This window comes from Salvia miltiorrhiza, chromosome 7, assembly GCF_028751815.1.
Source record: "Salvia miltiorrhiza cultivar Shanhuang (shh) chromosome 7, IMPLAD_Smil_shh, whole genome shotgun sequence".
NCBI classification, from domain to species: Eukaryota; Viridiplantae; Streptophyta; class Magnoliopsida; order Lamiales; family Lamiaceae; genus Salvia; species Salvia miltiorrhiza.
This window is the reverse complement of record NC_080393.1, coordinates 16,660,994-16,677,193: the sequence shown is the minus strand read 5'-3', so window position 1 is coordinate 16,677,193 and position 16,200 is coordinate 16,660,994. Positions and strand designations below refer to the sequence as shown.

General features: G+C 37.3%; 1 protein-coding gene and 1 long non-coding RNA gene across 9 annotated transcripts; both read right to left on the bottom strand.

Annotated features, from left to right (window-relative positions):
• Positions 1-548: 548 nt before the first annotated feature.
• Positions 549-5,054, bottom strand: LOC130995609 (uncharacterized). Of its 8 annotated transcripts, none has more exons than XR_009092220.1 (5): positions 4,537-5,054; positions 4,191-4,448; positions 3,937-4,055; positions 1,260-3,095; positions 549-890 (listed from the first exon to the last, which is right to left on the bottom strand). It is a non-coding gene; the product is annotated as an uncharacterized LOC130995609 (long non-coding RNA). The 8 variants fall into 8 exon arrangements; XR_009092225.1 differs by having other exon boundaries at positions 549-1,385; positions 1,518-1,593; positions 2,352-4,055; positions 4,537-5,053; XR_009092223.1 differs by having other exon boundaries at positions 1,260-1,385; positions 2,352-4,055; positions 4,537-5,052.
• Positions 5,055-6,933: 1,879 nt separating this feature from the next.
• On the bottom strand, positions 6,934-7,495 carry LOC130995608 (uncharacterized). Its single transcript, XM_057920964.1, has 2 exons — positions 7,354-7,495; positions 6,934-7,268 (listed from the first exon to the last, which is right to left on the bottom strand). The coding sequence occupies exons 1-2, from the start codon at positions 7,435-7,437 to the stop codon at positions 6,987-6,989; spliced, it is 366 nt and encodes a 121-aa protein (XP_057776947.1). The 5' UTR covers positions 7,438-7,495; the 3' UTR covers positions 6,934-6,986.
• Between the last annotated feature and the right edge of the window lie 8,705 nt (positions 7,496-16,200).

Sequence of the window (16,200 nt, the reverse complement as noted above, 5' to 3'; positions counted from 1 at the left end):
CTTGAGACATTTCTTTATTTGGCAAAAAATTTATCATTTATTCACATTTTCACTTACACACAAAACACCATTTTCTTAATTCTCGTGCCAAAAAAAAAAAGGTCTCGACATAGTCGGGATTGAGGGAGTAGTTTAAATAACAAAACACTTAAAATTGAAGAAAGTTCCATGTAGACATGTCGATAATTAAATGTTTGTACCCGTCTAAAATGTATATACTCGTATCCGTCTCAAATTTAAATAATTACTCGAATCCGTATGTAACACGTGACAACTACAGACAAATTATAACACATTTATCAATTTCAAGAAGACTTATTAGATAAATTGCTGAAAATGAAGTTGTCCATTCATCATTATCACAAATATATATACTCCACAAAATACTTTTCAAGTAACTTGCTGCACCTAGAAATATTTTTAAAAGTTGCAAATCCATCGATAAAGAGTGCATGAGTTACTTGTGTTGATATGCTGATAAATTTATCCAATATGATTAAATGTTGATATGCGGAATCTAATATTTACATTCGATAAAATTTTATCCATGAGAAACATTATGTCATTTACTCATTTTTTTTTAGGTAAAAGATTATGTTCTAATATAAGAAAAACAATGACAAAAAAAACTTCCATATTACATAGTATAATACAAATTGTAAGGAACTTTTTTATATATGATCGAATAAGGATGAACTCCGTGAGCCTCCACATCACCAAAGAGCTTCCAACGCTCTTGCAAATCTACCCACACACAACCACTCTTTTATCATGGTGTCATAGCTACACATCGTGTCCAGCAGATCTTTACCAGGAATTGCATTGTCTGCAACTTGGTCTTTAGCTGTTTGCTCTAGTTCAACAAACTTTTGCAGCAATGTTTCCATAACCTGCATATAATCAAAATAGATCTCATGTCATCTAATTCGTGCTGCAGATAAAAAAATTAACTATGATTCATGTAAAAGTTTGTTTAACAACTTGCCTCATCAATGGTGGAGCAATCTGCCAGAATTTTTTTAGCAGTCAAATCATTCAATTTGTATTTAAATATGACTTTAATAAAGTCTAAAAATAAAAATAATAAAAGTATATTTGTATTTACCTCGCCCATTGCATTTTTCTCGGTGGAATTAGTAGAACTCTTATATTTGGAGGCGATTTTTCGAAATTTCATAAAGAAAATCAAATAATTTTTTTGATGTTTATTAAATAACCAATATATAATCCACACATTTATTTATTTTAAAAACACTTACCTCATCAGGAGAAATGTTAGAAAATTGTGCCCGATTGTCAGATCTCGTTCCCACCTTGACTTTAAAAGACTTGTGTCTATCTAGCATGATGGTGAGTACATCATGGTTCTCATTTGTGTCTCCAATCTGCTCACAAAATTTAAAACAACATTTATTTTTATATTTTCTAAATAATTAATTCATCAAAAAGAACTACAATAATAAATACAATTTAATCTAATTTCCAGAACAATTACTCCCTTTACATGTAAATTAAACCTTGAATATGCGAATTAGGGTGTTGCCGTAGTTCCTGTTGTTTTGATAAAGTGATGCACTATGAAGCAAACCAAGTCTAAAACATAAGGTAAGAATATGTGGTTATACATCATGTATTGTAGATTATAGTTTTGAACCCACAAAACCATAAGTTAAGAAAATTAAAAAAGAAAAAGAAATGATTAACAAAACGCAACACTGAGAAATTGAAAAACTTTCACATATGAAGTGATCAGTCCTGGAATAGATCATGACAAAGTGGAAGATAGAAACAAACGCCAGCACTAAACCCCATAATTTCTTTACTTAAACAAATGTAGTAACTGCATTTCAGATAGTGATCTTGGTTGTTATATTAATGACATTTGGACTTCTAAAACTTAATATCCGATATCAGAGTGTCAAATTTATGAAGGAAAACAACTGATTGTGAAGGAAAACTTTATAATTAAATAAGTTTACGTTACATGTCAAACTAAAATGAAAAAATATTTTAAAGAGGACTTTCATCCACCCTAACATGAATTAACGAAATAAATTAATTAAATCACTAAATTAATTAAATATGAGATCAAATCACTAAAAGAAATAAATCTTCCATTACTTCCCCTGCCATCAGTTCTGGGACCAAATCACTAAATTAATTAAATATGGGATCAAATAAAAGTTAGAAATAAAGCACCACAAAAGAAATCAAATAATTTTACGAAAGATGAAGCGATTATGAAAATTTTTATTTTTGAACAAATCATAACATCAATTGTTTCTATTCCCGGCAAAACCTTAGAAATCAAATTATCTCTTAATACTAAAGCAAGGGAACAAATATCTGACCATAAAATTAGAAAATTGAGTAAGATTGTGCATCTGAGCAAGATTCTATGAGCCACTTCATTACTATTCTGATTGCGAAGCAAAAGGTGAATCATATGTCCTTGCAATGGTACCATTTGGAACTTATCGAATGTTTTTATAATAATCAATATATCATTTTCATAAATAACCCAACAAATTATTAGAACACCACATTATCATTCCTAAGTTATAATACAATCTAATTATAATGCTAATAAAAGAATAAGGCCACCCAAAACGTTTACTTCCTGTAACCTTCTGCCTGTAGTGTAGAAGCTGCCCAATTTAAGTAAGAAAATATATTCCAATTATTTGAAACATAAAAAAAGATAAGCATGTGTTCAGATGTTCCCATTTCTTGTCCACATCCGAAAATCACATATTCTTTTTATTTTCATATAACTTAAAAGTAACAAAAACAAATATAAGATGAATAACTATCCAAGCAAAAGACATGTAAACTATTTAGACAAGTATTTATATCATATAATAGTGGATTAGAAGCAATATTAATAGCAAAATGTGTAACCTGTGTCAAATAATACACTGAAACACCCATCCATGATCATAGAAAACATCATATAGTATATCTAAATGAACATTGATGCACCAAAATGCTTCAGAAAGTAATATTAGGCCGATTCCCGTGTGTGGGATCTCATCATCAATCAGAATATGGATCACCATCATACTTAGCAATAACAAATAGCCTTTCACCATCATCTGAAAGCAATATTATAAAATCCTCACAGCAATTCCAAAATTCAAAACAGAAAAAAAAAATTGAAATAATCCACACGAAGAAAGCCAGTGCCACCACACAGCAGCAGAAGCACAAATACGTAGATAAAAAATTAAAATTCAAATATAACATGTATGTTTACAGTCTTGCTCGAGAAAATATATACCAATAAGAATTTTCCTTAAGAATAGATACATGCATAAAACTCTGATACAATCATCAAATTACGCTACGATAGTGCAATTCCATAAACACATAAATAAGTTCTAGCACCCAGAGACAACTTTCTTTTTTACCAATAGAACTAACATTTTAGCAATTTGGCATTTTCTTAATATCTATCTTTTATGGTGATAATTAAGATCTAGTTATTATCTTATACAACCTACAGTTTATTGGCCAAACCATCTCCATTGGATGAAAAATCTGATATACCTGTTATTAATCTTTTCTACTATCTTATATATGTTAGTTTTTGACGAAACTCAAATTGCAGAAAGGTCCCGAAAATTTCTCAGCCTCATTAAATTATTTCAAGGATGAATGCATTATCTCTAACTCTGGTTATGGAATGTCTTAGTTTTCTGTGTCTGAGCTTGATTATGGATAGCGACTAATATGTTTGTTGCCTCAGCTGACTGTTATACTGCAGTTATATACATGATACATCTCACTTTTAAAAATAGCGAATAAATTGGTAATAAAAGCACCAAAAATGAGAAGACTTTTAATAAGCTTGGTCTTCGAGTAATTTGCTAAAAAACCCCACTACGCAGCAGTAAGCATAAGAAATAAAATTCATCAATAGAGCTGAGAGCTTACCGTTGCTAATTCAACAGACACAATACCATGAAGATTAAGACACACTTTGACTTTCAATTCTGCTGACGTTAAGTTAAGACCAGTGCTTCCAGCATCATGTCAATCAAGGCAACTTTAACCTGATGAAATCCAAAGAGTCGATATGCATAAGTAAGGGCCTTGAAAGAAATTGATAGCAGACTTCTGTTATTTTTTTTTTTCAGTTTCTACGTCATAGGAAAAAATGAAATCAATAACCAGCAAAATCGACGCACCTGCGAAGAAGAGTTAGAGTAGGGCAGGATGCTACGCGATTGAGGCATGACGCAGAGAAAAGAGTGACAAAAGATATGTTGCTGCCACCGGGGGACATTAGGGCACGGGAGCGCGATAGGAGCAGCGAGATCGGGGGCGGGTCGATTGGAGGGCGGCGGATGGAGTGTGACCAGCGCCGGATGCCCGAAAGGCTGATGCTGCCGATCTACTCAGCCGAACTGCTGCTAATGCGCTTCTAGAAGTTGCCATCGTCGTCGCTTCAGTTAAACAAAAAATAGAAATTAAAAGACACGCGCAAACAACACAAATATTAATTAAAGAACTTCACTCGATGAGGCAATTTACCTTAAAAATCCTCAATCGGAGTAGATCCACCTGATTAGGGTTTACCTCAAAAAAATAGTTCGGAATCAGGCGGGGAGATGGAGCACCAAATCCTGCCAATTTTGATGTATCAGCGGTGGGAGACCCGGTATATAGAGATTAGCATATCAATTGTTGTGATAAGGATTTGTAGACGGCGGGAGATGGGATTTGAGAACGATTTGCAGATGGATGGAGAGATTCAAGAATGATCGGAAGATGAGATTTGAGAACGGTGATTGCAGACGGATGGAGAGGGATTTGAGAATATTTGCAGATCAATTGCTAATCTAAGTTTTGTAACGGTGATTGAGCATGAAATTTGCAGAGGGATGGAGAGAAATTTGAGAAGTATTGCAGATCTATTGCGCCTCTAATTTGTAACGGATGATTGAATATCAGAATTGATTTTCTAGCAGACCTTGAGAATTGAGATGTAAAATGAATAATACAGGATTAGATAAATCAAAATAGAGACTTTTGAGAGCGCCACGTATGATAGAGAATTGCTGTGGGCTCTCAAAAATGTATTGCTTTATAGAATTGATAGATAATCATTTTCGTGAGAAGGTCGCGTTGAGATGATTTCATAATTTACACAAGTGAACAAACACACTATTATGATTAGCACTTTAGCAGTTAGCACGTACAAGAGCCTGGGTATCCCACACGAGATTAGTTGCAATTTATTCAACTCCAAAAAAAAATACGCACATACACTTTATTATTTGAATTATACTATATTTTACTATTTACAAATAACGTTGATTTCATTTTTGAATCATATTTTAATTCCACGAATATCTATTTTTATTAGAGCATTGGCATCGCTCTACTCAGAGACGGAGACAGGGGGTGGCTGGTAGTGGCCACCGCCCCCCCTCAAAATTTTAAATTTTTCTATGTATATATATGCACAATAAATATATAAATGTATATAAATATTTATTTAAATATATATGTGTATACAATTTTTTTAGTGGCCCATTCTATGATCGAGCCCAATATAATTTCTACTTAAAATTCAATTTAATAAGTTGAACTAAACAAAATTCATTTAATAAAATATAGTGAAACTTGGTTATACAAAAATTGATTTGCTTGTTATATTCACTCATATATACTTAACTTAAGGATAATCGTGTTTTTTAAAACTAGATAATTTAAGAAAATATTGTTCATTATTATTAGGGTTAAGTATCAATTTAGCCCCTAACGTAGAGGCCCTTGTAGCCAATACAACCCTATGCGCAGGGGTGTCTCAACTAAACCCCTATAGTCCATGTTTTGCGTCAAGTAAACCCCTCCGTCTAACGGAGAGTTAACTCCGTTCGTCTTTTATTTATTTGTTATTGCGTGGGGCCCACCATTAACTAACTCAACTATCCCCTTATGAGTTTGAATTCCGTCTCCGGTGGTTCTGCCTCGAGCTCGTGGCGCGGCCGACGTCAGTTTGGGGGCTCCGATAATACAATGTATTGTGAGTGTGAAGTGGAAGGCCAGAATATAAGGGCTTCGATAATGACATCATGGACGGATGAAAACCCTGGTAGAAGGTTCTATGGATGTCGAAATTGGAAGGTATAGTTGTATGTTCCATTACTTGTTATGTTTTTTTTTTATTTAGTTGAAAGTGATGGGATTTGAAATCCACTGTTATTGTTTGACCATTACTAGAAGAAGAATTGTGGTTTTTTTGATTGGATTGACGAGCCAATTAATGGAAGAGCTAAGCAAGTCATTAATGAGTTGAAGAATGAGAATGTGAAGCTCATGAAGGTGAAGGAAAGCTCCATGTCGGCTGCCATTGATGTGGAGGCTGAAATTGCTAAGCTCGGGGCTCTTATGGAAGTGTTGAAGGAAGATTCCAAAAAAATGAGGAAGAAAATTAGATTCCTCACTACTCTTTTGCTTTCTTCTTGGTTGTTGTTTGGTTATTTTGCTCTAGTTTAGTAACCATTTGTAGTAGTGTTGCAACTGTTTTTGGAAAAGAAATGGAAGTGTTTGATGTATGTTACAACTTTCATTAGTTATTCAAATGATTTGTAAATTGGATGAACTCTTTTTGGAAATCAAAGTGAAGTTCTTGATGAATGTTACAGTTTAATTCTTCAAATGATTATGCAATAACTGTAACATCAATTCATTTATTGGGGATGACAAGCATCAACTGTATTATGCATCAAGAGGTATTGCAGATTTAAAAGCATCCCAAAAGCACATCAAAATAGAAATATGTTAACTGCCAAAGGAAGATCTATAACTCATGGCATCCCAAAAGCAACAGTATTGATCCAAAACAAAGGTTTCAACCACAATCCAACCAGTTAACTTAATGCAGCAGAGTATATTAAAGAAAACATTACACCAGAATTCAGAATCACAATCCAAAACGATTCATCAACTATCAACTAAGAAAAAAATGCAGCAGTTCAACTAGTTGTAGTAGAACCAACAGTTGAACCTACATTTTTTCCTCCTGGGGATCTTCTGAGCACTGTTGCTTCACTATCTTGTTTTCCACTGCCTCTGGGAGCTTTGAATGGCTTCGAGGCCACCTTCTTCAGCTTCGAGCTCTCCCCATCTGCCTTGATTGGCACTTGTTTCCTCTTCTCTTTCCTCAGTTCATTCTCATTTGGGATGGCAAATCGTGTGTTGGGGTCAGCCTTCGTGGATCTACCCTCATCAATGACCACTGAGCTTGTCATACCAGGCTGTTACATTACATACAAACCTTCTGGACTTCAGATCCATTAAGATGAGTGTAGAGATAAAACCATTAAGATTGTAGAAGCTTACATGTAGAACTTGAGATCCAGAATCAGGATTAATATACAATCCAATGCCCCGGGCACTCCTTCTGGACTTCAGTTTTGTAGGCATTGATGAACTTGAAGCTTATGCACCCTCTGCATCATGTGTGACCTCTGATACCTATCAAATATTGCAGCAAATTAGTACACTACAATAAGATGTTCAATTTGAATTGAAGCAAATAGTTACCTGACTTGGTTTTTGAGGGCACTGTCCCTTTTTATGACTCACACTCTTGCATATGCTACAATGTTGCTTCTGCCCTTTTCTTGAGAGCTTGTTGCTCCTCCTTGGCTTGTTTGGGGCTCTCACTCTCAGCTTCTTTGGTCTGCCTGTCTTCTTCTCTACAGGAGGAGGCTCTATACAATCATCTTGATTGATTTTCCAGAACTTCACTCCTGGAACAGGCTGAACTGAATGCTCATAGGTTTTCATGTAGCTTGACTTGTGGTACCAAATTGACATGACACTGAGAGGGTCCAACTTTGAATAAAACATAGCAGCAAGGGCATGGCAGCAGGGTACACCGGTTAGTTCCCACATTCTACATGTGCATTTCTTTCTATCCAAAGCAACATTATGCTTATCCTCAAATTCTCCAATCTCATATCCATCCTCTCCATTCCAAATGACTCTACAACTTATGGCATCACCTTTTGCAGCATTAAGTAACTCCATCGAAGCAGGAGACCACTCACACTTCCAACCATTTACACTGTTTCTTCTATCCCTAATTCTAGTCATAGCCAACACCCTTATGTCATCTAGCATGCTAATGATGGGCTTATGCCTAGCTTCTATGATGCTTGAATTGAATGATTCTGAGATGTTATTGTCCACCATGTTAGTGCAGCTCCTGAAACTCTGGTATGCTCTGCACCAATTTTCTGGTGGATATTGAAGAAGATCCACTGCAGCCTGTGCTTTAATTGAGCTAATCTTTGAAATGTTCAGCTTGAACTCCTCCTCGAATTAGCTCCAAGCTGATAGCCAAAACCTTTTCTTCATTTCATCACCTCTCCACTTCTTGCTCCAATTTGCATAGATGTGTCTTGCACACCATCTATGCTCAGCCTCGGGTAGTTGTTCCTTAACTGCCTCCATCAAACCCTGCCACAACATCATATAAATCATTAAATACCAGAGCAAATTCAATGATAAACAGGAATACCATTAACACTTATTTCTAACCTTCTGCATATCAGACATAAGTGTGATTGTTGAGCCATCACCAAGCTGCAGCTCAGACTTCAGCCAACTCAAAAACCAGTTCCAGTTGTGCTTATTCTCTTTGTTCACTATTGCCCATGCAATAGGAACAATACCATCATTTGCATCATTTCCAACGGCTGGGAGAAGCACTCCAAAGGTAACACCTTTGAGGTGACAGCCATCTAAGGAGATCAATGGTCTGCAACAACCCATCCAGTTTCTCTTACAAGCTTCAATCATGACAAACAACCGCTTGAAAACTCTCTTCCCATTTGCTAACTCATCCTTGGACAATTGCAATTCCATCACTGTTCCTGGATTAGACTGTTTCACAGCCTCAATGTATCCAACAAGGTTGTTGAACTCTTCCTTATAACTGCCTTGCAGTTTGGTAAGGATAGTTCTCTTAGCCCTCTTACACTTTATCAAGCTCACATGGAGATTCAATTGGTCTTTGACTTGTCCCTGCATGTCTTTGCTTGAAAAACTAGGATTTCTATACAAAGCTTCCTTGAAATAATTGGCCAAATATTTTTGAGAAGTACTAGGCACCTCTATCTGCCTATAACATGTATGTTGAAGAGTTAAGGTCTTAATCACTAAGCCCTCTGACTCCCCATCCTTAGAGGCAAGAATTACAAACGGACAATTTGTTTCACCAATGCAAACAACCCTGATTCTTTGAGGCTCATTTTTCAGAAACTTGATCTTGTAACCAAATCTTACAGCATAGTTGTTAATAGACTCCCTACAGTCCTTTGCCCCTGCAAAGGTCATACCTAGAGCAGAGTATCCTTGCTCTCCCTCAGCAGCACTGTCAACCACAGGATCATGCATCACAACCTCATCATCAGTATCTGACTGGTTATCAGTATACATGCTAGAGTCATCAGTTGTGTGATCACTGTGATCACCCTCATCACCTCTATCTTGCCCTTCTACCCTTGCCTCTCCTATCTCTACTTCATCACCTCTATCCTGCCCTTCTACCCTTGCCTCTCCTGTCTCTACTTCATCTGCAACAGACTGAATTCCCTCCACATCTATCTCAATCTCAACCCCATGTGTATTCTCTAATTCATCATTAGCATTAGCATCTTCCTCATCAAACAAAGGTAAAAGCGTAGTAGGGGGCATGGGATCATCATTATGGTCAGCAAACAACATTATTTGTTCTACTCCTAGACATTCAAAATAATCAAACACCTTAAGACAATGCGTTGAGTCCCTAAGTAGCACTAAGCCAGCCTCAATGTGATAATCTTCATCTAGAGCGTATACTTTGTTAGGTTTACTGTCATAACACTTAGCGAATTCATCAAGTATGCGCTCATAAGTCATTTTTTCTATGTTATCCTTGATTTCCTCAGAATTATACCCGTCATAAACCAATTTTCCGGATTCAGAATCTTTCTTCCATAAACCAAAAAAATTAAAAACAAAAGTAACAAGCGGCGGCATTCCTACACGAATATAAGAACAAAACAGAAAGTATTACACAGGCATCGATTCCTACACATAATATTAAAGGGAAAAAAATGAAACTTCAGTTCGATTTTTTCAAAAATTAGTTGGCGCGATAAGTTCAATTTTAGCCCCGAATTAAGGCTACGCTTAACACTTACCTTCGTCGATATACAATCCGTGAAAGTAGCTATGGAGGACATTCTATTCGTCTGGAACAGGTTGAAATCCCTCTGAAACCTTCTTCTTCTTCTTCCCTTCGGATTTTGCAGCAAGTGAAGAGGGAGACGATTCATATGCTCTAACTAAACCGCGCCAACTATTAATGGTGGGCCCCACGCAATAAAAATAAATAAAATAAATAAAAGACGGATGGAGTTAACTCTCCGTTAGACGGAGGGGTTTACTTGACACAAAACATGGACTATAGGGGTTTAGTTGAGACACCCCTGCGCATAGGGTTGTATTGGCTACAAGGACCTCTACGTTAGGGGCTAAATTGATACTTAACCCTTATTATTATTACTATTATTATTATACTTGTCTTTTAATAGAAAATGTATGAAATGCCCAAAAAAAATTGTTTGTTATTTAGATTATGCTTGTCTTTTAATAAAAAAATGCCTAAAATATACGAAATGTTCAAAAAAAAAATTGTAATGTATTGAAACTAATTTGTAATATATTGAAACTATATAATCTATGAAAATGTTGTTTGTTATTATTATTATTATGCTCGTATTTTAATAAAAAAAATACCTTAAATATAAGGAAGCCCAAAAAAAAATTCTCGGGGCGTTCAGCCCCCCCTGAACTTAATTCCTAGCTCCGTCCCTGGCTCTACTCGATGCCTCTTACTCGAGTAGAGGCGACATCGAGTAGAGCGATGCAGCAGCCGCTTACTTGAAGAATCCTCGATGCTACGAGTACCCCACGTTCGGCCATATTTCGGGCGCGTATTATACACGCGCCCAATAAAAAAATAAATGCTGAATTTAAAGTTATACGGCTATTTAGCCGGTTTCAATTTTTTTTTGTTTAATAGCCAACGACTATTTTAGCCGTTTAAACTTTAATTTTTTTTATTTTTATTTTTTTGGCATCATCAAAAGGGGAGTCGACTGATGCAGGAATGCTTATGAGGATCAGCCGATACTCAACTCCGTTTCTCAGGCTTTTAAAAGCTCATGAGAAGATTCGAGATGAGTTTGAGCAGATTGGCCTTCGAATAGGGAGGAGAAAAAGGCCGAGAAAAATGACGAGGGCAAGGATGATGAAGAGGGTTTGGGAGAGATGAAAGGGGCATATGGGGGTGAGTATGCAGAGCTTTAGGTGAAAGAAGTAGGGCAAAAGGTGGCTCTGCATACAGATCGGGAAGAAGTCCAGGACTAGTTGCCTTCGACTTCTTTGATCGTGGGAAGGGTATGAGAAGGAAAGATCGAATCAGTGGTAGTCGTGAGGACTAGCACTGTCGATTCGCCTGCATCAGGTCTATGTTGAGAAGACCGTGTGCGGCGTAGACTCCCGGCAGACGACAAGGGAAGACTCGTCGTTGCTGATGTTGGAGGTGGTGTGAAAGATGCATGAGGTGATTTTGTAGTACACTTGAAGAAATTATTAGCATAGGTCTCTTCAAGTACGATCCTCCATAAGCATGTTGGTTTCTTAATGCTGTGCATTACGATTGAAGACACCCTATTCCCTGGAGGCAAGTGGGAGACGAGACGAGCTTGGCTTTTCTCCTCGGCGAGAATTTGGAGACGAGTCGCATCCCAATTGAATGGCCCTGTATGTATTAGAACAACTAGCACCATTTTCTTGTTGCATGAAGTCTTGGTCCTTGGTAAAATACGAAAATTAACAAAAAAAAGAATAAATTCTCTGAAGATAAAATATGGAAGAATGAATTACATTGTTGGGGGCTATGAGTTATTTAAAATTTAGGGCTATAAGTTATAGGGTAAGACAATAAATTTATAATTATTTATTATTATAATTTTAAATAGAGGGCTATACAGAGTAAAAGGGGGTTATGAATTAGAATCACCCATTACTATCTATATATATATGGGAAAAGTATCAAATAAGCCCCTGTCGTGGTGGCCCTTTTCACGTCTGGCCCCCTATAGTCGAAGGGGTATCAACTAAACCCCTGAACTAATTAAAATCGAATAATTTCCCCCCTCTGACCTAACGCCGTTAAGTGTTCGTTAACGTTTGGGTTTAATTGCACCCTCTACTTCAGGGGTGGATCTGCACCTTTTTTTTTGTTTTTTTTTTTTTTGTTTTATATAATTTCAGCAACCCACCTCCGACATCAACTTAACCGCCCCCCGTACTCATCGGCTCCAACTTACACTTTGTCAGCTTGCACGCGCTCAATCTCTTGATTGTCGACTGCTTACCGCCGACATGCAGCAGCATCACCAACTCCAGATGTGGACCTGAATCGAATCCTGCTTGGTCCAAATCCATATCCGTATTTTTTTACTTAGGTCAAGATCCGGTCCAAATCCATTAGGTCCAAAAAAATGAGATTCATGTTCAGATCCATTAGATTCACAGGTTCTCGAGTCCTTACCCGAAAAAGAGAAAAAAGAATGGATCCGGGTCAGGACTCGAGAACCTGTGAATCTAATGGATCTGGACATGAATCTCGTTTTTTTGGACCTAATGGATTTGGACCGGATCCTGACCTAAGTAAAAAAATACGGATATGGATTTGGACCAAGCAAGATTCGATCCATGCCCACATCTGGAGTTGGTGATGCTGCTGCATGTCGGCGGTAAGCAGTCGACAATAAAGAGATTGAGCGCGTGCGAGCTGACAAAGTGTAAGTTGGAGCCGATGGGTACGGGGGCCGGTTAAGTTGATGCCGGGGGTGGGTTGCTGAAATTATAAAAAAAAATAAAAAAATAAAATAAGGTACAGATCCACCCCTGAAGTAGATGGTGCAATTAAACCCAAACGTTAACGGACACTTAACGGCGTTAGGTCAGAGGGGGGAAATTATTCGATTTTAATTAGTTTAGGGTTTAGTTGATACCCCTTCGACTATAGGGGGCCAGACGTGAAAAGGGTCACCACGACGGGGGCTTATTTGATACTTTTCCCTATATATATAAAAGCTCAACCTTATCCAAAATGGCCATTTTGGCGGGAAAATGAAGAAGCCTTTTAACCAACATGTAATATCATTCATCTAATTATCCACTAGATTATAACCTCCCTCAACTCTTTCAAAACTTGCTCATCAAGAATATATGTTAATCTGTCATTTCCTAATATGTTCTTGGAGAACAAGTATACGTAGCCTACACATTTTGAGGCCCTATAAATAAGATGAAATTTGCAATCAAACATCAATCATGGTCTTTCATTATCGCCACTGTCAGTGCTACTGCAACCACCAACACCACCCAAAACAACGACGACAACTAAAGAAGCAAAAGATGAGAAAGAAGAAGCGGCAAGCTTTTTTCTCTAAAAAGACCTTGAACAATTTTAAGAACTTGGCTTTCATTGATAAAGAAGAAAGAAGAAGTAGAAGTTTGAAGCTTTGATTTTATTTCTCTGCCTTTGAACTTGCTATGTTGAGTCGCGTCTGTGAGTACCGAGTTGAGTCGAGTCAGGGAAAAGGAGGCAGCAGCCTCGGCACCGCCGCGATTGCTGGAGAATCATATAGGGCGGCGACGGTATCTTTGTCGTCGCGAGGAAGGAGTCAGCGCCGCGTGGGGCAGCGTCTTCGCCCAGATCGGAGAGTTGCGAGACAGAGAGGGAGACCCAGAGGGTGTTTCCGATTGAGGGAGTCGGCGGTTGTGATTGGGGTCTGGATTCTGGAACAGCGCGGGGCTCACCGCTGTCGATTCGCCGGAAAGAGATGGCCGCCAGTGCCTGTGTGCGCGCGCCGCCGTCTGTGCTTCTGTGTGTGGTGGCGTTTGGTCAGGCGAGAGAGAGAGAGGGATAAGGTGTGTGTGTGCGTCTCTGCGTGTGATGAGAGAGAGGGCGGCCGACGGCTCTTCGTTGGAGGAAGAGCCGCAGCGGCAGATTTCTGAGGGAGGGCGAACGAACTTAAGGAAGAAGAAATGAGAAAAAAATAAATGGCTTTGTAATATTAGCAGAAGAAGCGATGCTAATGAAGGGAAGGATATTAGGGATTGAGGTGGAATTAAAAGTACCCACCCCCATAATATGTCTATGAAAAATATCCACCCCTAGTAAGGGGGTGGGTATTTTTCATAGACATATTATGGGGGTGGGTATTTTTATATATATACACTTAGGGATTTTATTTGTTTGAATTTTTGATGTGTTGATGGAAGAAGAAGATTTATGCAGAAGTCGAAAAACAAAACAGAGATGAAAAAGAAGATATGAGAGGCGCAGAAATTAGGGCTACCTCTTACCTTTTATAATGATGATATTTTATTTATTTGTTTGTAATCACGGGCTTTGTTAATTTTTTGGCTCTACTTTTGTTTAATATAGATTTTTTCATTAATTTTGGGTGAAAGAAAAAGAAGATTAATTTGGGATGTATTCTAATTTTGTTAAATTTTTTGTTAATCATGGGCTTTGTTTGTTAATTTATTTCGTTGATTTTTTACTTGATTTTGGGTTCTATTCTAATTTTGTTAATTTGGGGATTTAATTTGCAATAAAAAATAAATCAACTTTCAATTACATGACATTAAAAACTATAACACAATAATAATTAAAACAACATTTATAATATAAATACAAACAACATAATTGTAATTTTTGCTTATTTAATATAGTAATAAATTTAATATCTTTTTATTTAATGATAATATTTCAACTTCAATATAATACTTATTTCATTTGAAATTAGTAATTGAATTTATTTGGAGTGAATGTATAATTTGAAAGAAATTTATATGTAGGGTTAAGTATCAAATACGCCCCTAACATAGAGGCCGTTAGCTAAATTCACCCGCCCCCTGCCTCTGCAAGTAGAGCGTGCCTAAACAGGTTAGATAACTAAAGCCCGGGGAAATCGGGCCGGAGAAATTGTCCTCAGCTAAATTCACCCGCACCAGCCAAGTGAGAGAAAATAGGGTTTCGGGGACTTGGTCGGTGAAGAAATTGTGCTGTAAATAGAGATTGCAGAGAGAGGTGAGGGAAGTGAAGAGGTCAGGCGGCAACGGCCCGGAGAGGGCGTTGTAGCGAAGGCTGAACATCTGCAGATTGGTCATGTTCGAGAAGCTTCAGGGAGGCAGCTCGGCAGAAAGCCCCATTCCGGGGACGTGGAGCTCCACGACGGAGGAATTGTCGGGCGAGCAGTTGACTCCGGACTAGGATCAGGGGGTGGGGTTCGAGAGATTCCAAAGGAGGACGCGGCCCCCCACGACGGAGCGGAGGATCACGAGGGTGGCGCAGTCGAACGCGATGTCGGGCGCGGCGGACCAGAGGAGGAAGGCGGCCTGAATGCTAACCGATGGGCCCCACATTTTAATTAAAAAAAGTTGACTAACGAAAGAAAAACGTCTGTTAGTCAAAAAGGTGTATTTGAGCGATTTTTAAGACTTCGATGGCCTATTTGCACACACAGTGAGTAAGGGGAGCTATACACTATAAGAGCTACCATTAGAAGGGTGAATCTGCACCTTTTCAATATTAAATAAGTTTTTTTTGCAAAGGTATTAGGTATAAGTTATTCTTATATATATTATTTATATATAATTATTTTCAATATTTTGAAAACTGATGTATATAAACTTAAATATAATATTTACAAATAAATATTCGTCAATGTTAATGACAATTGTAAAATAATACTCCCTCTGTCCCATAAATAGCTTTCTCTTTGGTGACGGCCCGAGTTTTAAGGAAAAGTTATAAAGTGTATTGATAGTGGAGAAAAAATGTTATAATTATTATTGGAAGTTGTGAAAAGATGTTAATTAGTATGGAGAGTGGTGAATAAGTGAAAAGTAAGAATAAATAAAATATTATTAGTGGCGGGGAAGTTGTCCAAAAATGAAAAGAAAGAAAGATGAAGTTATTTGGGGGACGTCCCAAATAGGAAAAAGAGGAAATTATTTGTGGTACGGAGAGAATATATATTTGTATGTTTGTGTATAACCTATTTATTTAAATTGAGGATTATTCACAATCATTTAATGTATGAAATT